This window comes from Lasioglossum baleicum, chromosome 9 (genome assembly GCF_051020765.1).
Source record: "Lasioglossum baleicum chromosome 9, iyLasBale1, whole genome shotgun sequence".
NCBI lineage: Eukaryota > Metazoa > Arthropoda > Insecta > Hymenoptera > Halictidae > Lasioglossum > Lasioglossum baleicum.
In genome coordinates this window covers 16,995,975-17,020,801 of record NC_134937.1, presented here as the reverse complement: position 1 = coordinate 17,020,801, position 24,827 = coordinate 16,995,975, and the positions used below count along the sequence as shown (strand labels likewise).

The 24,827-nt window shown below is 41.5% G+C and overlaps 1 protein-coding gene across 2 annotated transcripts in view; it reads right to left on the bottom strand.

Moving 5' to 3' along the window:
• Positions 1-24,827, bottom strand: part of LOC143211967 (discoidin domain-containing receptor 2) — a 243,136-nt gene that overhangs the window by 21,157 nt on the left and 197,152 nt on the right. For both annotated transcript variants that reach the window (XM_076430163.1, XM_076430162.1), the window contains exons 9-13: positions 18,431-18,770; positions 14,192-14,382; positions 13,707-13,888; positions 4,296-4,418; positions 345-454 (exon numbers count right to left, since the gene is read on the bottom strand). In XM_076430163.1, coding sequence (XP_076286278.1) covers positions 345-454; positions 4,296-4,418; positions 13,707-13,888; positions 14,192-14,382; positions 18,431-18,770 — 946 coding nt within the window. The remainder of the gene's footprint in view (positions 1-344; positions 455-4,295; positions 4,419-13,706; positions 13,889-14,191; positions 14,383-18,430; positions 18,771-24,827) is intronic.

The window sequence follows — 24,827 nt, the reverse complement described above, 5'->3', positions numbered from 1 at the left end:
AATCGAGGTTTCGCCGGCCGCTATCTTCGTTCCCCCGTTATTCTCTAACAATCGTTTCACTTTCCAATGGTCCACCTTTGCCGGATGGCGGAACAAATCTTGCGTAAAATCACGTCCCGTGTAACCGAGCGTTCCCTACGACTGTAAAATGTTTATCGCGCCGCGCGGAGGAGGAACGAGACGAAGGAAGTGGCGGTGGCACGATCGAGCCGTTGTAACAACGGGACGGAATGCAAATTGCTCGAGCGATACAGTCGCGTGTGTCTATACATATGTATAGTGCGCGTTGGTATATCTTTGTGTGCGGATATTGTATATACGTATATGTATGCGTGTGTACTTACTTTTCCTTCTCGCTGGCTTCCGGCAGTAAAAATTTGACGGCGACGAGACGCTTTCCGACGCTGGTCGTCGTCCCGTATTCAGGAATCCCTTCAGCCTCCGCCACGTACACCTTCGCACAGCGAAATTTGTTCACATTATACCGGAATCATTTTATACGTTGTCCAGGCGAATGAAGAAAAATCCGCGACCGAACAACGGGCTTTGGCACCGGTGCGTTTATTACGGTATAAAAGTCGGGGAACCAAGCCGCTCGTTATTACTCGTAAATTCGTCTAACGAGAATGGATGATCTCTGAATTCGATTACTCGTCGCTCGTGAATTTATAGCGCAACTTTCAACCCCGACTGTTTAAAGTCCCACTCCGGCAGGAAGTCGAGGGCACGATTAATACTCGCGCTGGGTCGTCGAAAGGAAACTGACCTCGATCTCCTGGTCTTTTAAGATTCTCTCTGTATTCCGGAGTCGTGTTATACATATATCTGTACCGTGAAACTTTCGTTGCTGTAGTTGTATTCGATTAAGTTTCTCCGAGAAGTACGAGCGAGATTGCAAGACGCGAATCATCGGAATAGGAGACAAAATTGTTGTCTTTGAAACATACTTTTGAGACAAGTATGAAAAGTAATTTGGCCAGCTTCGTCCGCAAAACTGCAAGTAAGCAGGGGCCAGAGTAGGGCAATAATCAACTAATATTTAGAAATGACTAATAGTCTTTTTGAATGTTAATCACAGCAAAATAGACATTAGTCAAAACTCTTTGATCAGTGATAACTAATTAATAATATTAATGTATGTTAATCGCACTATAGTGACTAATGATTAAAGATTGATGACTGATCATTAGACTGCGGATTTTATGCATTTATGAGAAAAATGGGTACGTACAATTTAAAACAATGCAGGTGTTAAAAAGATTTAAGGCCACCAGTGTATTAGTTTCACCTTAATAAGATAATTAAAAGAAGAATTTAATTGTTATTTGGCTCCTGTGTCTTGCAATTAATGCAAACATTTTTTATTTTGCATAAAGATCCACAGTCTACTGATCATCAACTACTAATTCACTAATAAGCAATAGCCAACGATTACTTAGAGCTGTGACTAACTATTTGACATTTAGTTATCACTAACTAATCAAAAAGTTTTGACTAATGACTATTTTGCTACGACTGACATTCAAAAAGTAATTTTTAAATATTAGTTGATTATATTGCCCTACTCTGGCAGCGAGCCCGACAAAAAATTAGGGCTGCACATGTTTAGTCCCATCTAATTCGATTCCGAAATATCCTCCTTTTTGTTTTATGTGTCAAAATCCTTTTTGTTGTTAAAACTTAAGTTTTATATTTTTCAGCCCGCTAACCAGAGATACATTTTCATTCGTTCTCTGCGTTCGGTAACATAAATGACTCAAGAACATCAACATAATCGAACACTTTCCGCCTAGTATTGTGTTGAAGTAAATCTAGTTGCATACTGCGAAAATTGCGCGACCATTTCGAAACCTCTTCATTCATCATTCAAACATGTTTTTGAGAGACATAGAAAAAGTAGTTTTGTCAGCTTGATCCGCAAAATTGCAAGTAACAGGTGCTGGTGCAGTCCGACGATTGTGCGAGCCCGATGCAAAATTAGGACTGCACGTGTTTAATCCCATCCAATTCGATTCCGAAATATTCTCCTTTTTGTTTACTGATAATACATACTATTTGAAACCAAGTTTTATATTTTTTAGTCCGCCTATACCAGATATACATCTTTGTTCGTTTCCTGCGTTCGGTAACATAAATTTAGGGTGACTCAAGAACATCAATATAATCGAAGTAAATCTAGTTGCATACTGCGAAAATCGCGCGACCATTTCGAAACCTCTTCATTCATCATTCAAACACATTTTTGAGAGACGTAGAAAAAGTAATTTTGTCAGCTTGATCCGCAAAATTGCAAGTAAGCAGGGGGCTGGTGCGAGCCCGACGCAAAATTAGGACTGCACAGCATGCTCGAGCGTTGATTTGAAAGCGTACTGCTTACTGCAGGACTGCAATTGTATCGGAGATCGGCGGGGAAGTCGCGAATTGCATGCAGACTTGCGGATGCAGCCCTCGGGGCTGACTAGGCCGAATCGGGGGCAAGGCGTCTCTCTCGGCCAATCATTAACGACGTGCCAGCGCCCGTGCAGGAAACAAAAGAGAATTATTAGCCGCTCTAACGCGCACTAAACTAATTATCCTCGACGAGGGTAGACGAGGCGCTATTGTGACGGGGAAGAATAACAGAGCAGACACTTCGTTAATCGACGTATTGTTGTCGCGTGCCCGGTGGCGAGTTGCCTGCGTGTAGCCAACAAACGGATTGATTTCTCTGTCGTCGTTTAACAAACGGCGAAGGCGAGCCCTGGCCGGCTGCGCTGCACGGATTCACGTTTGCGAGTCGAATCGGCGCCGCGCCGGTGATGACTCTCTACCCCGTTTGCGGGATCGCTGCAGTTCGTTGTAACATCGGTTGCGTGTAATTCAACCCTCTGCGGCTCGATGACATTACAGTATCCTGATGCACTGGATCACCGTGGTAAAGTGACACTTCAGAAGCCGGGAGTGTATTATGATAATATTGCGGAAATTGCGCGGAGCGAATGCTTTGACGTTGCGAAACCGTGATGATGCGGTTTGGAAGTTGCTGCGAACGGTGGTACTCAATTTTCGAATGTAATGCGATATAAGGCCGGGAAGAAGCCCCTTCCCACCGAAATAATTATTATCCGTACCAGTGTACTGCAGTTGTCCTAGCCGAAATTCGAGTAAATCGTTGTTTCACAGATTTATTTGCAGCATTCGAACGTAAAGCTACTTAGGAAAAGTGTCATTTCACATCGTTTGTAGGCTTCTGTCATTTTCATAATATGATAATATACTCGTGCTACGAAGTTATTCGTATATTGATTGATTAATGTGTACGATTAAAAAGAGGAAAATCGACGATAGATTAAATCGATTGATGAAGTTAATCGTCAATTATTGATTAAAAAAAGAAATCATCGAAAAATCGACGATTGATTCAATCGACTGATGAAGTTAATCGTCAATCGTTGATTAAAAAAAGAAATCATCGAACAAAAACATAAAAACACGTAAACAGAGTTTGTATTATACATATATAAACTATAAACCAAATGACAATACACATAAACTCAGTTTACATTTTTTCCAGTATTCATACAGTTTGTTTGATTCCGTATTTCATTTCGAAATTTCAGCAGTTAATCATTAATTAATTATCCGATTGACGATTAATGATCGTTAATCGCAATTAACGACTAAATTAGAAATTTAGTCGTCAATCGTTGATTAAATTTTTGCCCAACTCTGGCCTGGGCAACTTGCGGCTCCTCTCCCTCCTCCTAGGGTCCTTCCCACGAAACTCCTATGGAGTGTAGGAGGGGGTTGATAAGATTGGAGTGTAAAGCACAGTAGGAGCAACATGAAATAGTTGATAGTGGGGGAACCGATACACTGGTAGTGTGAATCGTGAAGTGACAGCGGCGAAGAAGTTGCTCGGACCTGATCTACATTAACAATCATTGTATCCCGGTACGTCGACTAAATTTTAAAATGTAGAAACTACTCTCAAGTTCTCAAATCCACATCATGTACCTTATCTTGCTGTGTTTATTATTTGCACCACAGATGCTGACGTAATAAACCTCAATTGATGCAAGCTCGACAAAAATATCTGAATGGTTCTCGCGAAGTTATGCTACGAAGATCAGAGGATAACAAACGAATGGAGAGCGTAACCATCGGTTCACGCGATGCAAGGTGTACCAGGTGGTGAATTATCGCGAAATAAATTGTTATCAGACTGGCCGTGACGAACGCAGAGAGCCGAGCGTTCGGCGGGCGTGTCTAATTTCAAATAGATATGTGTCGAACTCTAATAACAATGTCGTTACCGTTCCGAAAGCCCCTTCGGCAAGTTTCGAGAGCATGCGGAGGCGATGCCGTGGGAAGAGTGGGACGCTCGTCTGCTCCAGACGTCTCTTCAGGGCCGACAGTACCTCCTGTTGAGTCGGAGACTGGAACAGAAAAGAACAATGCATCGCTCGTGGTATCAGCCGATAATCAACGATCTATGATCACGCTAACCGCGCCACGAGCGTAGGGGTACTATATGTGTAGGGGGATGGCATGGCGCGGCCCAGTCATCGGATGAATTATTCCGTTGATCTCCGGACCCGTAAATCCTCGCTGATCTATTACACGATCACGTCAGACTTACAATAATTTAAGTGTCGAAATTGCTGCTATAAATTCCCACCGACCTCTCCTTACGGAAAGTCTGTGACGGGATCCCGGGCGAACATACTCGTCCCGTCTCGTCGACGGTAGCAGAGATTCAAATTGGCGAAAGATCGCGTAATGGCAACCATTGCTAGATTCACTCAAATCCTTACTATTTACTAGTACTTACTATAAATTATTCTAAAATTTTCTATGACAGTAACTCGCATTTTTTAAATACAGGGTGTCCCAAAACTCCTTCGCTTCCCGGAAATGGGAGGTTCCTGAGTAGGGATTGCAATCCCGCGATGCGGGATCCCGCGTCATTAGTCCAGTCAACTAAAAATCGTAGAGGAAAATGGAAGGAACACAATTTTCAACTTTGGGACTTTGTTTGGACTAGTGAGGAGGTAAACATACTAAAAGTCCCCACTCCTAGGAGGTGAGCGGGTGCAGGGGGCACGTAGAAGATCCCTTTTTCGATTTTCCGCTTATATCTCGGAAACTATGTGCCCCCTGCACCCCGCTCACCTCCTAGGAGTGGGGACTTTTAGTATGTTTACCTTCTAACTAGTCCAAACAAAGTCCCAAAGTTGAAAATTGTGTTCCTTCCATTTTCCTCTACGATTTTTCGTTCCTTTGCAAAAATGTCCCTTCAAATGCGAAGGAGTTTTGGGACACCCTGTATTTCTATGACAAACGTGTTAAGAACTGTGTAAACTAAAAACCTAATGTGTTGTTTATTTCTTGGAAAATTTTAAGAGATTAATTTCAAAGCAAGATCATCTTCTCCATTTTTCATTTTACAAAGTTTAGCGCAAGTTTAGCGTCACTTTAGAGCATCAGTTAAGTGTCCGAGCGTAGTTCGTGCAGTTCGAGACGCAACGTTCACGCCTACAAAGGCGTCTAGATTTGTTTCGAGTGATTTCGATCCGGTGGGAATGATTCTCGTCGTTCGTGGAACGATTCCCGACGACACCGATTGTTCCCATAATGTTCGTTGTTACCGGACACGGTGGCACAAAAATGGAGACCGTGATCGCGACGAGGGGCCACCGAAAGGACCAATCGTACGTGACGGGTATAACTTTCGACATCGGCCCATTGTAAAGCTACATCGATAGCCCCGCCGTGCCGCGCCGCGTTCTCCGAGCACACCCGATTCGGTCTAATGACGGATCACGCCGGGACAATGATTGGCGTAGCTAGGATGCGTCAAGGCCAGGCCCGACAAGTCCGCCCGAAATGTTTTGACTGTTTCGAGTGGTGCTGTCGGGTGTCACTCACCTACAGACGTCCCGACGCAGACCACCACTTTCGGAGCATTGTGCTCGAATCAATCCAGCTGCACGCCGCGGGTATCGCGTGACCGATTTCGGCTATTCTCGTTCGAATCGAACTTTCTTACTGGGAGGTGTCATCGTTCATAAGTTGCCCGACGCTTGAGTCATATAAATGTAAGCCTACGTGGACCACCTAAGACCATCTTAAATATTTTGGGTATTAGTGGACCGATCAAAATTCTTTTTGGCGTGGCTGATACGATTTCGAAGGAATCTCGAGATGATGACATCTGATATTTTGTATGTTCGTGTTTTAACCTTTTGCCTTATGGTGTCCGTCACAATCATGCGGAGTGGACCACTTTAAAATTTAGTAATAACAATATGGAGATATATACCTTTAAATTTTCTACAAACTGTTATGCTTTATTTTTTCAAAGTGTATTAGTTGATACTGTTATGCTTTGTCCAGACCCTACCTGCAACATGTTCATACGTCCTCAATTCAGATAGTAATCTACTTTGTGTTTCGGTTCTTGAATGTATATTCTGTTTGTTTAGTTATTCATTTCCATTACCAGTTAATACGGTACATAACATTAAAATATAGCGGATGTGGTCCGAAGTGAATTGCATTTGTGCAACAAATTATGTATTATAATTATCTGGTAGAGTAGGTCTACGCAAATGCGGTGGTTTGTTAGATAGTTTTTGTCAGTAAAATCAGACCAGCGGCAATAAGCGGTTAATTATTATTATTATTAAGTATTAAGTAGTTACATATTATTATTATTAGTTTATCTATTAATATAATAATCAGTACTCATTTTTGTCATTTTTGCAAATAATTCAGAACCAGCTATTTTTCTGCTCGGTGCTGTTAGTTTCAATCACGTTTACAAGCAAAAGAGTATAACTCATAATTATTAATTGTATTATACGAAAACGCATATTTAAAGTGCTACTTGTGGACTTAATTCGATTCTATAATATTCTCTTTTCTATTTAATGATAATTTACATTATTTGAAACGCAGTTTTATATTTTTTAGTCCGCCCATCAGAGATACATATTCGTTCGTTCTCTGCGTTCGGTAAGATAAATTTCCGTTGACTCAAGAACATCACCGTAATCGAACACTTTCCTAGCATTGTGTTAAAGTCAATATAGTTGCATACTGCGGAAATCCCGCGACCATTTCGAAACCTCTTCATCCGGGTGAATATGTAAGAGCCTTCCTGGCAAAGAGGAGATCGAGCCACTAGTAGAGTATCTATCGATTCTGGATTTCTGAAGTAGAAGGCAGTCATTTTCGAATATTAGGCTTAGAGGAAGCAATTCGACGACGCTCTGAATAGCTTCTTGCCGGTTTGGAGAAGCTGCAAGAGTGAAAGCACGGCTACTTAGCCGATCGATATCCTAGACACCAAGTTATTCAGTTTAGAACCCGGGATCTATACGAAGAAGTTTCATTTCAGTCTCCTTTTGCAGACTCGCTCTCAATTTCTTCTTCGTTGAACACGTTTCACAGAAATTCTTTTCGAATAGAACAATCTCGACAAAATATGATAGCTTGTTAAGCGGTATTAGGTGAACAAAAATATTAATTTTCTCATTTCTCATATAATCATATGCATCCATGTACAGGGTGTCTCAGCTGAAGGAGGCCACGAAATAAAAAAGAAGTTTTCCCGATGAAAAATAACGATGACCTTGAAAAAACTGTGAAAAAATAACCGGACAAAAAAATTGTTCTTCTGTGATATTCCTCCTTCGATACCATTTAAATTATGCCAAAAATATTTTTTTTGTGCCATTAAAAATAAAGGGGATATTTAGGTAGCCTCCTTCGGCTGAGACACCCTGTATAATTAATGATTTTTAAGGAAGTATATTTCGTTAATTATAGATTTTATGCATTTGTGACAAAAATAAATAGGTGTAACTGCGAACAGTAAAAATATTGTATTGTTTTCAGCCTACTAAAGATATTACAAAAAAGAAAATAGAATGGGTATACAAAGTATTCGTACATGTTTTAAAAACGAATAACTTTTTTAAAATTGGACCGGACAATGTACGCAATCTAATTATGACAAAACGAGGTAAAAGAGTTACTCATTGAATGAAGGAGAAAATGGAGAGTTCCTGAATGGTAATAACTAGACTGCGGATCTTAATGCATTTATGAAGAAATTGATTGAGTGAAATATAAAACAGTAAGAGAATTAAAAAATTCAAGAATGTTGTAATGTTGCTTTTAATATAACAAACTCGTGAAGGGATGAAATCAATTTTTATGTTATTCTTGCTTCCCACAATCCATGCAAAACATTTTTATTTTGTATAAAGATCCGCAGTCTAGTAATAACGAACACGAAAGACGAGTTAACTCGTCATCCCCGGTTAAAAGGTTAAAGGTGAGCTTTGCTAAATACGAGTGGAGCAAACTCGCTAATCTGACGATACCAGAATAAAGTTTCGTACAAGTTGACCGTCAGGTTGACGTTTGGAAGTGAAAGATTCGAATTTTTGTGCAGATTGGTCGAGCTTCCTCCCCCGCGGCGGAAGTCGTTGATTTAAAGCTTGATGGGACGGTGCGAGCCGCTATGCGCTGGGAAATTCGCGCGACGGGTTCGTCGGTATTCTCGAAAAATACGTGGGTCTCTGCGTGCACGCCGCTGCGCCGGGAGGATATAAATCACTGGGAGGCTACAAATTTGGCGTGGCGTATTTTTATTCCGGCAGATCGCGGCGCGGCGGCGCGATTTAGGCGCAGGTTGCCGAATCGCGTAATATTCCTGCGATGTCGGCACGCGAGCCGACAGAGAGAGAAAGCGGAGGAAGACCGGGGGATGAAACGGGAACAACCTGGCCATCGGGCGAGGGGCAGGGCGGAGCGGGACGCCGGATAGGATTGCAAACGTGATTACACGATGCGCTTTCTCTCCGCAATTAACAGAGCGAACTGGCCCGGAAGGCACCGGACCGCGTAATGATGATACATTCCACGAGGGTTGCTCCGAGGGTATCCGCGAAAGGGTTCGACGCATATCCCGTTGACGGCGGTTCGTTTATATATCGGCGAATCGATCAATCGAATGATTCTGCAGATTGTGCGGAAGCGGTGCCGAATACGCGATACTTTATTTGTTTGCCGGCCGGTAACTTCTCGCGGCACTCATTATTGTGGCCGGCGTCATTATTTTGATACGCGGTGGCTCGCTCGGTTAGCCAGGACCTTAATTATCCAGTCTGTGTTTGTACTTTTGTAGACTCGTTTAACACGCGTACACACCCCCCGAAAATGGTTGCGGTACTCCTTTGATTTTTCACTATTTTTGTTTTGTGTTTCGAGCCTCGTTCGTTCTCAGTTTTCGCAACTTCATTTGTTGTACACACTCGTACCAAATCAGTGTCATGATAAATGATTGTTAATTGTGTAAATAAAATGAGATTTAAACGTAAACTACTGGAGTCGTTTACAAATAACGAAAAGAATGAATTCACTATTTATTCGAAATGTGAATTAAACAAACACGACGTTGCATAAAATCGAAGACGTTCTTGAACTTTTAAAAAATGATTTCATATAAATTAATATTATTCAAATATAATAATTATATTATATTACAATATAAGAATAAATTATATTATTCAAGCACGTGCTATAATAAAAATCGTACGAAATCTAAATAAATTGGATCTTGTCATTTTTATGAAGCAACACACGTTAGTCACTTTTATTGTTCGATAAGGTTATCGTGAATCATTTTAAACGAATTTTAGAAGAGAATTTACTGAAATAATTATACAATAAATATATCATATCGTCCACCGTTGATTTTCAATCATTTCAAAATACTATCAATCAAAGTAAATTTCTTAGCCACAACATGACAAGAAAGGTAATTCTAAACTTATTTCGGGAAAGAATGCAGCATAAATGAAACACTTCCTGCAATCTAGGCAACTTCTTTCCGTGGACCAATAACCAGCAAGCTTGTTACATCAACAAAATGCGCAATAAATTGCGAGTTAAAATTTGCAGCTGTTCTTTACGATACGTCATCACCAAACAGCAGAAACTTCGCGCAGCATTTTTATGGGCTCAATTTAAGAGATCTTAAACGTAATTCTATTTTCTTCAGAAATGGTTCCGGTAAGTTGAGAATAAAATGAAGCTGTATCATCTTTCACTGGAATTTGTAAGTACATGAAGTTCAGCAAGTCTTCGCCATGTACAACGCGGGGAACATGACTTTAACTTTATCGTTACCTTTACCTTTACCTTTATCGATATACATAACGATATCGGGAGAGATCGGTCTCGAAAGAGTATTGACCAATTCGAAGGAGGCTCGCTATCGATCCGGCGCTCTTCTATTGACCTTTAGTCGTAATTTGGTAATTTTTTATGCGAAAGGGAGCCCTGGGGAACGTCTAGCGCGTTTGACGTCGACCGTGCGTACCTCTTCCCCTTTTTGCCTCTTCTACCTTTTCGCTCATCCCACAGAAGCCTGTGCACAGTACTCTGATATTCTTGATAGAGGTCTGTTTATTTTACCGTAGAAATACTGCTACTTTTCCGAAACTATGAAATCTACAAACGGTGGAAGTTCACGCGACGCGCGGTCACCCCAGCGAGCTTTTACCTTTTTCCTATCTGCAACCATATCTTCCATTTTTAGGTAGATTGTTTCTCGAAGTATTCAATTTTGTGCTTCTGGAAGTTTTCCTGTCAACTACTCTTATATTCTTGATATAGATTTGTTTTACTGTAGATATATTGCCACCTACCTAAGGATAATAACGCCTCGTGGCAATTTTTATAGTTGTCACAGCCGTAGGCATATCTTCCCCAGTTCTCAACATTCAAGCTACAATTTATCATTGTATCAAATCATTTACGCGTTTAACAGAAGCATAAAAACTTCTTAGTACTCCGAACTTCTGGCGAAGTATTTTTGTCAGTGGTAAGTACAAATGTTATTACGTTCTTATTGTATGGTTTTAACTATCAGTATCGACTTAAATAGAGACAATGGTTTCTCCTTTACGATTTTTCATCGTGTTATGATAAAATGTTTTGCACTGGTTCTTGTTTTTGTATAGGTGCGATTCTCCCTCAATTTAGGAATAGATGCACCAGTAATTTATGTAAGTATACTAAGCAGTCGTTTTCGTCAGGAGCAACCCTTTCTCAATTAATTACAACGCGATAAATTAAAACTGAGACTTGTTGTTTGACACACTATTTGTTGACATCATACACTTTATTTTTCATTACCTGTTCATATATATGGGGATCCCTTTTAGTTTCCGAGATATTCGCAAAAAAACTATTGCTAGTACTGAACTAAATTTTCTGTATTTGTGCACGCTCCATGAAACATGTACAATGTATACTACTTTATGTAAAATGTGTGGTGGATAAAAGAAAGAATAGAAGTAGAGAGAAGAAGTTATAAATAAAGGAGTGCATCTCACCCCAGACCGTAGGGAGAGATGCACTTTTTCGACCTTTTTTAAACAGTATATTAATACATATATCAATACAAAAGTTTTACTCATGTAACATTATATAATATTTTATTAAAGAGATTTAAATAAAGAATTCAACTATGCCTGTCTACACTTTCAATTCTTTTTAATAAAATTTTTATATGCAGAAAACAAAATGTAGTACATCTCTCCCGAAATTACCCTATTCAATTTTGTGCCCGCAAGCAAATGATACTATTATTAGTCCCGATATTACTTTCGGAAGAGTGAAGCACATCAGCATGGTAACGGTAAAGAAACAAAAGGCAATCGTCCATGTTCAGAATAGGAAACAAAGGCACTTGATTTGAAGACAATGACAACACCCAATGCGTTTTCCGTGGCCATTTGTTCCTTGAAGCCGCAGAAGGATGGACTAGGTGTTTAGAATTCCAAGGTTGGGCTAGCGTGCACGTGCCAGAGGCGTCGACGAGGACAAAGACGTTTATTCTATTATCATCGTCTTACATCTACAATTATCTCTTTGTATCATAGTGGCGTCTGCTTAAAGACATCTTGAGGATAGCGACCAGATTGAAATTGCCTCGAAAGGGAAGAAAATGGCGCAGACAGGGAGCTCGAGAGCAAGGCGTTCGCGCCAGAATTTCTAGGGGGGTGTAATTCTTTCGCGGAAATCTTAAATCGAGATGAAATTTTCAAAGCACTATGCCCGCGGGAGATATAGCCGGCTCGAACTCGTGTGCACTCGTTCCGCCATATTGATTTAAATTATTAATTGCGAACCTTCTCTCGACGAATGAGGGGAACGTTTAATGGTTACTGCGGAACTACGGGTACGTTTTACCTTCACCAAGGATTGGTCATTATTTATAGATCGGCACGATAACGTAGCCGAGCTACTCTCTCTCTCCTACGCTTCTCCCGTTCGTTTATTTTATTCTCGATCGGACGTTGCGATTATTTTTCCTCCTTGTTAAGCACCGCCTTTGTCGGCGGTATATATTTTCGCGTTTCCATGCTTGTCGTCCTCGCTGGAAAGTTCGTGCCGCGGGAACGAATTAGACTGTACGCGTAGAAAAAGATTGAACCATTTAAAGAGTCGCTTTGCAGCTCGCGCCGAAAGCGTTTGAAGTATTCAACGAGCGTGAAAGCTTTGATGAATAATTGTATGTTCGACAATTTCAACGGCCTTTCAAACTGTTTAAAATTAAATCTGTTTATTTATTTAAAACGCGAGTGGCAATTTCCCGGCATGTCAACGCCGAGCTCGCGTTCCAATTATTATTTAAAAATCAATTAAACCTGGAAAATGTTACAGTGGAGCGCCTAGTACCTCTACACCATTCGGGTACTCTAATATTTCAGCAGTCGCTTGACGAAAGCACGTTTGATTGCATCCGTGTGTTTCATTATATATAAATAATTAAAATTTTATAATTTGGCAGCTGGATAAATATGGAACTGCTACATATATTTACATATAATTGTTAATGTTCGTGGACTCTCGAGGGAGTTGCTGCGTGTTGAAACTGACTAGAGCAGAATGGAACTGGTTGAAGCAGGTTGGGGTACACTGTTAGGATTGTAGGGAACGATGCAAAGCAAACTGGAGCAGGTGAGAGCAAGGTTGAGGCAACTAGAGCGAGCTGGTGTCAACAACAGCGTGTTGGACAGAGAATATTAGTAGACACCTTAGCAGCGAGATTACTCATTGGATTAAACCTTCGCCCTTCGATTTACTTCGCGGCTACACAATAATTGTAATTTATTCAATATTCATTACCAGACTGCTGATCTTTATGCAAAATAAAAATTGTCTGCATCGATTGCAAGAAATAGAAACTAAATTGAATGTCATTCCTTCTCACCTTCAATTTTAGAAATTTTTCAACAATTATGAATTTCATCTACTCAATTTTAATATAAATGCGTAAAGGTCCGCAGTCTATTCATTACTATTTTGAATATGGCTGATCAACCCACGAAGAATGGCATCCGCATGAAGGTCAACTCGAAGTAAAATATTTTCTATCGCGGATGACCTTCAACGATCTTGAACGACCTAGACTCGTAGGTCCCTCTAAGCGTCTCAAAACGCCCTATTACATAGTACATGGAAAAATACACTATTCCATTTAATAAACTATAGTTGACCTTGGTGTGTCCTCTAGCTTATAAAGTATATTCAAAAACATTGATTTGAGTGAATCTAGCGGCTGCCATGAAATCGTCGAAAGCCTCGCGAGGGTTAGGACGCTGATTAGCGAGCTTGAACGGTAAAGATTGAGCGTGTACCTTTTTGTCTTCGGTCTTGTTGGCGCGAGCGGAGGTCTTGGAGAAGAGGCTGTCCTGGTCGGTGGCGTTGCTGGAAACGGCAGGGCCTCGTCCTGTGCCGTCCTGGTTGAGCAGGGGCACCGTGCCGAGTTCCGGTACCGCATAATCGTACGATGTGTCAACTGCACCGTTCGCGTACACCGCTGTGGATGATATAGCAAAGGAGGAACGGGCACGGACCAGAAGGGGTATAACGGGCGGCACGCGATGTATTGATTGCGGTCAGGCGAACGCTTTGTTGTTTGGTACACGCGTATGTATACTACATACCGAGGGATTGCTCTGTACTCGTGGTGCAACCGTTTAATGTGTATACCGGTATAAATATACGAGCGCCACGTGAGCGCTCGCCTGCGCTCGCCTGCGCCCGCGCGCTCGCGAGCATATATGCGTGTAAAACAACACCGGTCCGGCGCGGCGCGGCGGCGTGCACGAACGCGGCATACCTGAGTGATTGATGTTGGTGCTCTTGTTGTTCAGCATCATGTCTTGCATCTCCATAACAACGGTGCTGTAGCTGTAGTACGGGGCGTACTTTAGTGCCTGGTACGGTTCTTGGTAGTCGTCGAGCTTCACGATGTCCAGGAGACGATTGCCCAGGTCCCGCGGCAACGTCGGCAACGAACCGCCCGCGTATCTAGAAAGAAGAAACGAACTCGTTTCCGACCGTCAACCACTGCGGGAATCCGCGTTAATATTGCCCGGGACCGCGGATGGAAGATGGGAAATGCTCTCAGCACCGGGAACTGAATTCCCCCGATGCCAGGAGATATTTCATATTTCACAGTACCTATCTCTTTACCGTGACGACCCGCCGAGAATTTCTGCTTAACTGACTGGTCACTATGCGCCCCTGACTAAAAAGAAATAACCGCGCGACGGTGTTTGCTCAAACGGCTTCGTTCAGATATTTCCGAATACGTGTTTCAACGCTATACAACCGTGGCTAATTTTATCTGGATAATTATCGTTGGGATTTGCGTTACCTTTGCTTCATTTATCTGTCATAGACTGTCGATCTTTGTGCAAAGTAAAAATTATCTGTATTAATTACAAGCATAGGATCGTGAAAATATACGTTATTGTTATAAATGCAGAAAATCCGCAGATGTATGATCACAGCTGTCCCATTTTTTAAATTATTAGAGACGAATCGACAGAAATTGGGTCTAAATAATATTTAACATTTCTTCAGATAGTATCATTCATCAAATAGTAAAGTAAAAGTGAACAAAATTTTCTCGTAAAAGAATTAGCCGACGAATCAAAAAGAAAATTGCGAAGTTTCTGAAAATGAGATGGTGATCACTAGACTGCGGATTTCTTACCTGAATTGCAACAAACTGGAGTGAAATAGAAATTTATTTTCTCCCCTGTCATGTTTACTAGGTTGAAAATAATATAATTTTTGCTAGTTTAAATTACACCTCCTCATTTTTGTCGTAAGTGCATAAAATCCGCAGTCTATTGATCACAATAGGTCGCAATGATTTTTATGAAAAGTTGTAACACGTCAATACACCTGCAATTCGTAGCACCAGTTCTCTAGTACAATGACTAACAATCAGTTGCCATAGCACAGCCAGGAAGTACCACACGCACACGTATTTCTAAATGGCCTCCCTTCGAATGGGATTGTTGTCACCTGTGTGGTCCAGGTTTACGGCTGCGCGAAGCGGCGGCAGTTTATGAGTCGTTTGAAAGAATAATAGTGAAACCATGCAAAGGGAATACGTATGATGCAGCGACATAAAAAATATCGGACCTTAAAGCGCGTTCTGTAGCGGCGGAAGTGCATCATTTTTCGAGTGGGTACTCCTTTCTGCATGGAAGTTACGTCGTCGTTCAGCTCGAGTGCATGTTAGATATTCGTCAAAGGGGTGGGCGGTACACGTAGTCGAAAAAGCGCGCCGATCTTTTTTCGGATGCTCCCTCGGAACGGCGATATCAGGTTGTACAAAGCGGCGCGACGGCAACGCTGAAGATCAATGTTGAAACGTGCGCGACGCGCGGCCAAGGTACGACGGATCGAGGATCTCGTCTGGAGACATTCGTGCCATACAAACTCGATATATTGCCCGAGGATGTCTGTTATTGGACGTTATTGGACATCCACTAACGAGCACGGCGGATAGAAAGTTTATTGGAAGGTGGCTTCCGTTGTTGCGGAGTACCGTGAATGCTTCGAAAGTTGGGGGAGGATGTCGCGGGTCGCGACGTCTCCTATTAGCAAATTTTTAGCAAGCCCTTTGCCGTTCAGGAAATACAACGACTCGCATTAACGTTTGAACACTCTTTCACACGCGACTGCAATGAAAAAATCACGCAAAATCAAACTAATTTAGTTAATAAAACTGAAACTCTAAAGTTCAGGTTTGTCGCAAGAATTGCTTCTCCAGCTCTTCTAGATCTTAAATATCCTAATCAAAGGTTTCCTTTTATTTAAGATATATATTTGCGTTCTAGCTTTTGTAAATTGCACAGAGGAAATTTGATTTTGTATAAATTATAATCAGTATTGGGCAATAAATAAATAATCGTTTAAATAAAAATTTAAATAACAAGTTATTTGTTATTTGGATATTCAAATAAAAAGCAAAAATAATTATTTATTATTTGAGCAAGTCTAAATAGAATTATTTAAAATAATAAAGTTAATTGTTAAGTATATACAAAATACAAGAAATAAGAGAAGACCAAAAACTATTTATTTGATTTCCACCTCAATCCAAATAATAAATAATCTTTTATTTGCAAATAAGAATTAATAAATAGATCACTTTCGGAATTATTTAGATAAAACGTTTAGTTATTATTTGCAACTAAAATCACACGTTTATTTATTATTTAATTATTTATTATTTAAAATAAAATTTGCCCAACACGGATTACAATCTTATGATCTGGGATAGAACTCTCTACCAAATTCCTGTGGAGTGCAGGAGGGGTTTGAGGAGATTAGACTAGCAGTCACGCGAGCCACGGTGGGGGCAATATGAAATAGTTGATAGTGGCGGAACTGGTACACTGGCAGTGGGAGTCGTGATGCGACAGCGGGGAAAAAGTTGCCCGGGCTTTATCTGGGATGTGAAAAATATAAAATATCTCGGATATGTGAAAAATACAATTGGAGATATCAAGATTACCTGTGAACACGGTATTATAAATTTAGTTGAAATCTCTCAACAAATTATGCTACGTAAATAAAACTTATTTAAGGACTGCAGCCTTCGACGTAATGTCTGTCAAAAAATATAATAATAAAATAAATAAATAAATAATGAACGTGGACATCGGAGTCATTTACCTTTCACAAACACGACATTTCATTTTTTAAATATTGTGTTACTGTAAAAGTGCAATATCGATACCATCGACAACGTTCAAATATTTGATTGCGATTGCTTGTACAGTCTCCGCTGTAAAGTGCAGGTGCACGAAACGATATTTTATATCATAACAAAGGAGTAGTTTGAAATAATTGTGTCCTGCATTAAACATAAGATTTTCTGTAGTTATAGGATTGTCTATAAATGGTCTGTGAACATTGTTTAACAGGCGATTGTATCGATCCTTTATTGCCTTCATGCGGACAGTTCGCAAACAGTGTTTCATTGGAATCTAAGCATGGCTCTAAAATCGGTAAACCACGATGTTTGTGAACGGTCGACACGAAATTGACACGGAACCGTAGGCCTATCTCGAAAGCTAATATTATTAACAGCAATATTTACTACAACGGGGAAAGCCGCAAATCCTTCATATCCGCGTCGTTTTCTTTCACACAAACGATAGCTTCAGCACACAGAAACGATATCGCTCACTTTTTTATACCAACAAGACGAGTATCAAAAACGTGGTTCGTAAGAGTACAAATATTTTCAAAAATATGTACTCAAATCATTCGTATTACTTTTCAAAGAATCCATTACGGAATGAATTCAATTTTCTACCGAAATTTCAATTAGCCACGACTGATGCTGGAACGTTGTATGAAAGTATTTCAAAATGAAACGTTTCTGACGATATTTTTTGGAATCCATTTGTTGCTTTACAACCGCGCAGAGAAAAGAACCGAGAGTTGCACTCGGATCTTTCGTTTTCCGGGCGACTGCTTCGACCAACTAAGCTGCAACGTAAACGTAAATGCAGAATATGGCTGACGGTGCGGTCCACCGCGTGCAAAGACAAAAGAACATGTCCGCGAAATATTTCTTTTTCACAGAGGAAGCATTTGTCGATCCGGAATTTGGAACATTTTATGCAATGAAATCTGTGGCTGCGAATTCATCTGTAAAGCTAGATGGTTTTTACTTTTTGTTAGCCTTCCTACTATTTCAAATTTCATCTGCACAAGTTCGTCGCCAATTCATAAAATCCGCGGTCCAGTTAGCGTGAGTGTGAGTACCTACGTAACAAGTTTCAATCGGTCCGTTCGAAGCCCGAGGTCCCATTTTGTTTTGGACTTTGGGGGGTTAATGGCGGACGCTTAAAGGTGGGACCTCCTAAGCACGTCTGGACGCAGCGTTTTGCGATTCATACTCCACGTCTGGACGCACAAGTTTGCGTTCGTGACGAATGGAGTATAAGAGGCCCCAGGATTGCAAAACGGAATATCCAGACGCGCATAGGAGATGCCACCTGAAGCGCGCACTACTGTATAGTGTAAAAAATTGAAGGAATACCTTTCGTCGTCCTCCAAGGTGTAAGCCATCAGCGCAGCTCCCTTCTCGACGGTAGCGCAGGTGGATCCGAGATGAGAGGGCGCCTTTCCGGTCATGGGACTTGCGAAACACTTCCGTTGCCTGTGTCTGGAGACGATCAGGAATATCGCGACGGCCAGCAGGAGTATCACCGCAGTTAGCACTCCGATCACGACCGCCATGTACGTCGGGTCGTCGTGTTTCGCCGTGGAGACCGGAAGCTCGCCCTCCGCGGCGCCATTTTTCTCGACGAAAACGTCGCTCTGAATCGGTGACTCGGTTGTCGGTGCTTCCTCCGGCGTGAAGTTGCCGTGAGCCACGTCTGCGCACATACAGAGACAGAAAAAAATGAGGAAAATAAAGCAGAACGGTCCGCAACAAGCGTTACTTCTACTTCAAAAAGCGGGGACCAGCGGATTAAACGAGTTCGCTTTTCTCGTCGTTCGATGCGACCGTGCAAATTGTTCGAAATTGGGTCACTGAAAATGTCGCGACGAATGCCGTCCCTCGCTCGACATTCATTTTTCTTTTTTTTTTTTTTGCTTGCCTCTCCTCGGAATATTAAAAACGGTCTCTCCCGAAGTCGGAGAGAGATAGAGACATCGAGGATCAGGAATTCTTTTATGGGGTCGCGCCATGGGGCGGAACATGACTAAACGGCCTTGTTACGGTGAACATTTGGGGCAGAAACTATTAGCGGGGTACGAGCCGCCGAGTGTACGCGGAATCATTAAGCGGAAAGAAGGCACTCGAGTGAGTGCACGTGGAGCGCATAATCAAGCTGCGCGCTCTTTCCGATAGAAAAAAACCGCGAGCGTGCGCGCACACGGATTCGCGGAATTTCACCGCTTGATCGATGGGCCGTTCAACGATCCGGTTGTCTAATTACGGAACTGTTCTCTGCCGGGTTTCCCCGACGCACCGAAATGGAATTTTTAATAATGCTAAATGAGTCAAGTGATACCTCGCTTTTGAAAAACCAGGAAGTCAGGTGTGTGAATTGGGTGGCTAAAATTTTTCACGTTTGTGCAAAAACAAATGAGTTTTTATCTCGTTTTGTCTCGATATTGATTTTTTTCATTATTATGAGGTTTTCTTGGCTTTGATATTTTCGTCATATTCTTGATGCAGTTTCCGTAAGCCTCGACGATCTCTTGAAGAAATTTTTAGAATCTAATTTCCAAGGAAGCATTCGTAAAAGAGACGAAACCTTGTTTTCGTTAGACGATTGTAGCCATCCTATTTGGGCGAGCGCCATTTTGTGTAATGTACCGGTGAGAGACAAGACCGAAGGGAGAAATTCTTCTAGAAACAAGTCGTTCTTTCTCGTACACATAAATCTGTTTTGTTCATTGTGGAACTTGAGTTTAAAACGATGGAGTAAACGCAATATTCGAAAGAAAATAATGAAACATTTTCAGTCTGACAACCGTAAACGACCTTCTCCACCGAGGGATGATCGTGGAACTTTCTGTTCATGAACGATTTTTACAATCATTCTGGAACTTCCTGCAGTTATAATAATTTTATCTTGAGCATTCGATGTAGTCCATATACTGCAGAATTTAACCGAATTTTTAAACTTGATTTTTTCGGAAATAGATTCGCGTATAAAAAAATTGTATTTTACATCTTCAATTTATTTTTTAATATAGAATAATGTCCTGTAGTACCACCAGTTACTATCCACCCTGTATACTAGGACTTGGCGTCTTAACCGAGGTCCCGCTAGTCAAAAAAGTCACTCAAGGTTCAACGTTATCGAGCATCTTCGAGCGACCTCTCGATCGACATCAACGCAATTCGTATCCTTTTTCGAGCTTCGAGCGAGGACAACTGCAGCCCGGATGTCCATGAATCCTGGCTCTGTCAGTGTCGTTAAATAAAATCTGGCGAGACGTTCGAGCTTTCTAGCGGCGCTGGGTCGTTCATCAGAGCGGTAAAAACGTTGGGCTCGCGACAGGAAAAAGCCACGGTGGAGAGAAGAAGGACGATCGTGAGTGGTAAGTGTGTTGAAGTCTGTGCGGGTTTCACCGATGAAGCCTTCCTCTCTCCGGGTTCTCTCGATTCACGGGAGCTTTTTACTGGTCGCACGGCACGGAGCGTCGCGGCGCTCTGTGGATCCCTCGCAGGATTATTCGCAGCGAAACAAAGCTGTCGTCGCGTTTGATATCGGCTTTTGCGCGGCCTTGGCGAACGTCGCGTTCTCCTCTGTCACCTCTGACAAACCGTCTGCTACCAACGGTCCCCCGCGTGCCCCCTATGAAATCTGATATTAAACATTCGCCGCGAGGGGACGGGGGTTAACTGTGAAGAGGGGTTTTGTTTCGCGGAGGCCGGGCCCGACAGGTGGCAAGGACCGCCCCATCGACCACTAATGGCCACCGGCTCGTTCGCAATTTAACGAGAATGAGTTTCCACCCAAACACACAGGTGCCTCGAAGTCGGCTGACCACCGTCTGGCCTGTCAAGAAACAATCTACTGAATCCGCCTGGATCCGAAGGGTGATTTTATAGGGAAGATAGTAGTACACATTCGGTGCTGTTGAGATTGTTAGTTTGAGATTGTAGTAAATATTACTACACTATAAAACTAAAGAATATAATTTAATGCAATAAGAACCTTTTTATAGTAGGCTTGTTAATCATTCTTTTCTTGCCCCTTTACTTTATGCAAAATAAAAATTGGCCAGACAAGGACCAAGTAATAATTTCTTTCATTCTTTAATAATGTTCATAAGCTGAAACTAATACATTGATGTTCTTAAATTTTTTAAATTTGTCCACTGTTTTAAATTGCAACTACCCATTTTTGTCATTAATGCATAAAATCCGCAGTCTAATTACGAATGTTCGTGTTACGTGTCACTTTATTCACCTCTGTTTCTTATTTATTTAATCTTCATGCGTTCTACCTATCAATAATACAAGTAGAAATGATCGAAAACGAGGCACTTTAGAAGGAAACACGATTTTCGTATACCAAAAATTCCTTTCAGTACTTCAAGATTATGCTGCTCAAAAATATAATTCTGCGGATTTTCATATAAAATAAAAATTGTTCGAACTAGATAGAAAATTTTTTAATAAAACGAATGTTCTGCAATTCTTCTAATCTGTCTATTGCATCCACTGATTTTCATAATAAATGCATAAAATGCAGTTTAATTGTGAATCACGCAGACAAGAGAACAGCAAAAGAGTGTCGACGCGATTAGCCGCTGCTTTGTCGCAAATTTCACGCAATTCAAGTGGGAGTAATTAGGTTTCGCGGACGTCGCGAAAATTAAGATACCTAATTGAACAACGAGCTCGGCTTTTCCGCGTTGTCTCGCATCCCGAAGAGGTGGAATTTTTAGCGTGCCTGGCCGATTTAAATGGAACAGTCTCGCATATGCCGTGCTAAACAACGCGTTAAGTTAAACAATGTCCTCGGTCTGTGCTACAATTAAATTCTTGTCACGGTTACGCGCCTGCAAAGGACTTGGAGTGTCATAATCGGAGAATTGAGTTTCCAATTAAATTCTTTATCTGTCGGGTTCGTTACACCAGCGCGTGCTTGTGTGCTGAATTGCGACTGCTTTGTGTGCTGCGATTGATCGAACAATTTTTTTTCCCCCTCCTTTTCGCTGATACATTCTGCGCAGTGTATAACGTGCACGTTGTAAATAAGTGGATCTGAGTCTACACGCTGGAGTATTTAAAAGGCTCCGTCAGATTTCTGGCACGGAAGAAGTGCGTTGCATTGTGATCGAGATCAATCCTTTGATCTTTTTTTAATCAGTTGTTGAAGATCAGCGAAGTTTCATCTCGGAACTCGTTTTACCGAAAAACACAGAATTTTCTGCCAATCAAATTGGACTGTAATATAAATATTCTTTTGTTTCCGTACATCAAACGATTGTCAAAATTCGTCGATATTTCTTAATGAACACAATTATTTAAAATTGATCATGTAGGACCCTGCATGAATGTTTAGTGTTTGTTCATTCGCCGAATGTGGTTACTGTGTTTGCAATCCTTTTGTATTCGGAAATGAAGCGTATCCGCATTTGTTCAGCGTACCCAATGAATTGTTCAATCTTCACGATTATCGATATTGTAGGAACGTGCTATAATAATCATCATTGTTTCGCAACAATGTCTACTTCACTCTCATGTTTTGTAACGCCAATCAACGTCGGTAATCATTTGTTTATCATATCTGTATTCTTCCTTGCTTGATATCCTCTGTTCTTCAGCTTATACATAACTTTACTTCTCAAATAACTCAAATTCAATTTTCGAACGTAGCGTTAACTGATAAAATGTTATTCGCTTTTTTAATTCATTTTTGTTCATCTCGGAGTCACGCACTGCTTGTGTCACCTGTCCTGAGACATCCTGTATACATACAATATGAATCAATAGAATGATCAGTAGACTGCGGATCTTTATGCATTTATGGCTTATAAAAATTTTCAAAGAATGCTGGATTATTTAAGTCGATAGAATTTAGTACGATTTTGATTTATTTTGGATCTACAAATGCTATTACCACTAAAAATAGAATTTTATTTGGTACCTCTTTCTTAAAATTTGTCTACAAAATTTGAAAATTGCATAAACATCCGCAGTCTAATGAACAGTCTATTTCCCAATGCGTAGCTTCATTTTTTCACACAAATCTTTTACGAAATAGTACTTTAACACTTCGCCCTAAATGTTTACTATTCCACACTAAAAAAATATGAAACAACTCTGAGATACTTATCGAGGTCTCCAATTTAATGTATAATTATAATGTATAGTATTTTAAGTGTTATTTTATTTTTCAATAAAAATCAAAATTCGAAGGAAGAAGTTCAACAAAGAAATTTTCGCCTGGCCCCAAACGATCACTAATGCTAGTGAAGGATTAATAGATCGTCTACTGGAACAATCATCCTATACGCTCCAGTTCTTAGCAATTTCTAACAAGCGCAGCTCGTGACAGCATTCGAACGACGCCACGCATTGCCGAGGCTCGACTAAATATTTTCGAAAGTGGTCCGACCTCCCGCGATACCGAATCCCCGTTTAATTATAGCAGGCCCGGTTGCAGGCGCGATTACTTCGCCATTCAAAACAATAACAGAGTCGCTGTACCGTCGCTCGGCATCCACTCAGTCGCCGTAGTACAGTAGTGGCCAGATTTACGATCGGATCAGGATGCCGCGCGATTGCGACAAGGGTGGGCCATAACTTACGTAGGTGGATCTTCCGCGTATAAATCATCGTGCGGCGTAGAGATGCAGCGGGATGCCTTTCTTCGCTGGCGGGAATGAAAAATAAAATCGATGAAAGAACGAGAGCGGAAAGGAGTTCGGTAAGAAGGTCTATCGTCGCGCGGTTTCCTCGCGTGCTTTTGCACGGTCCTTATTTCTTTCCTCTCTTTTTCTTCCACACACACACACTCTCTCTCTCTCCACCCTCTCTGCCGCGTTTTCTCGCGTCGAGGTGACGACCCAGGCTCGCGACGAGCATGATGCACGTGTAGCGGGCTCGTGCAGCTGACGCTCGCCGTCAAACGCCGCTAATGCGCTTCTTGATCTTCGCGAACGCAAGTACGCCGGCATACTATAGGAGGAAAAAGGAGGCTCGGAAATTTTCAAGCGTTCTTTGATTTACCGCTCGAAACGGAAATGGAGCCGCGGAACTTCGTTCCAACCGCGACCTCATTTTCAACCGGTCCGGGCTTAATCGAACGTCCGCCATTGTGAGGCGGCCACCGTGGGATTGTCTGGCGAATGGATGCTTCCGGTGCTTCGAGCACGTCAGACGTCCCGGCCAAGCATTGCCTTAACGCGTCCCGACTCGCGTTTTATTTTTATTTATCGGCCGACATCGCGGCCATTGTCCGCTGAACGCTCCTCCATGATCAACCTGTCGAACAGCTCGCTTCTGACGCGAAACTGCCCCTTTACGCGATGGCGCAGACATCCTCTCGATCATATTGCTAATTGTCAGTATATTCATTGTTCCCGGATACTATGTGTGTTGGCTTCTCTTTCAACAGTTTGCCACGAGCATACTCATGTTTTTCTTTGAATATCCTTGAAGAAACAAGGTAATGAACAAAGTTTGAACGCTATATAAGTAGGTCCAGCACTAAAAGTGTTTTAGGTATCCGCAGTCATCACAGTTTATGCTAAGATTCTTGGAATATAAAGCTTTTATCTTGTATTCCATTCTTTTATTCGTTCAAAAATAATTTCCGCTAATTCCACATTAAAGCCTGCTAAATCTCGCGAAAAGTTTCAATAGTAGAGTAACTTGTATTTTGACAATGTGAAGAAACAAAATGTTTGCGCGGACCTCGGCAAACTCGACTCGCGTTCTAACGATTCGGAAAGGGATG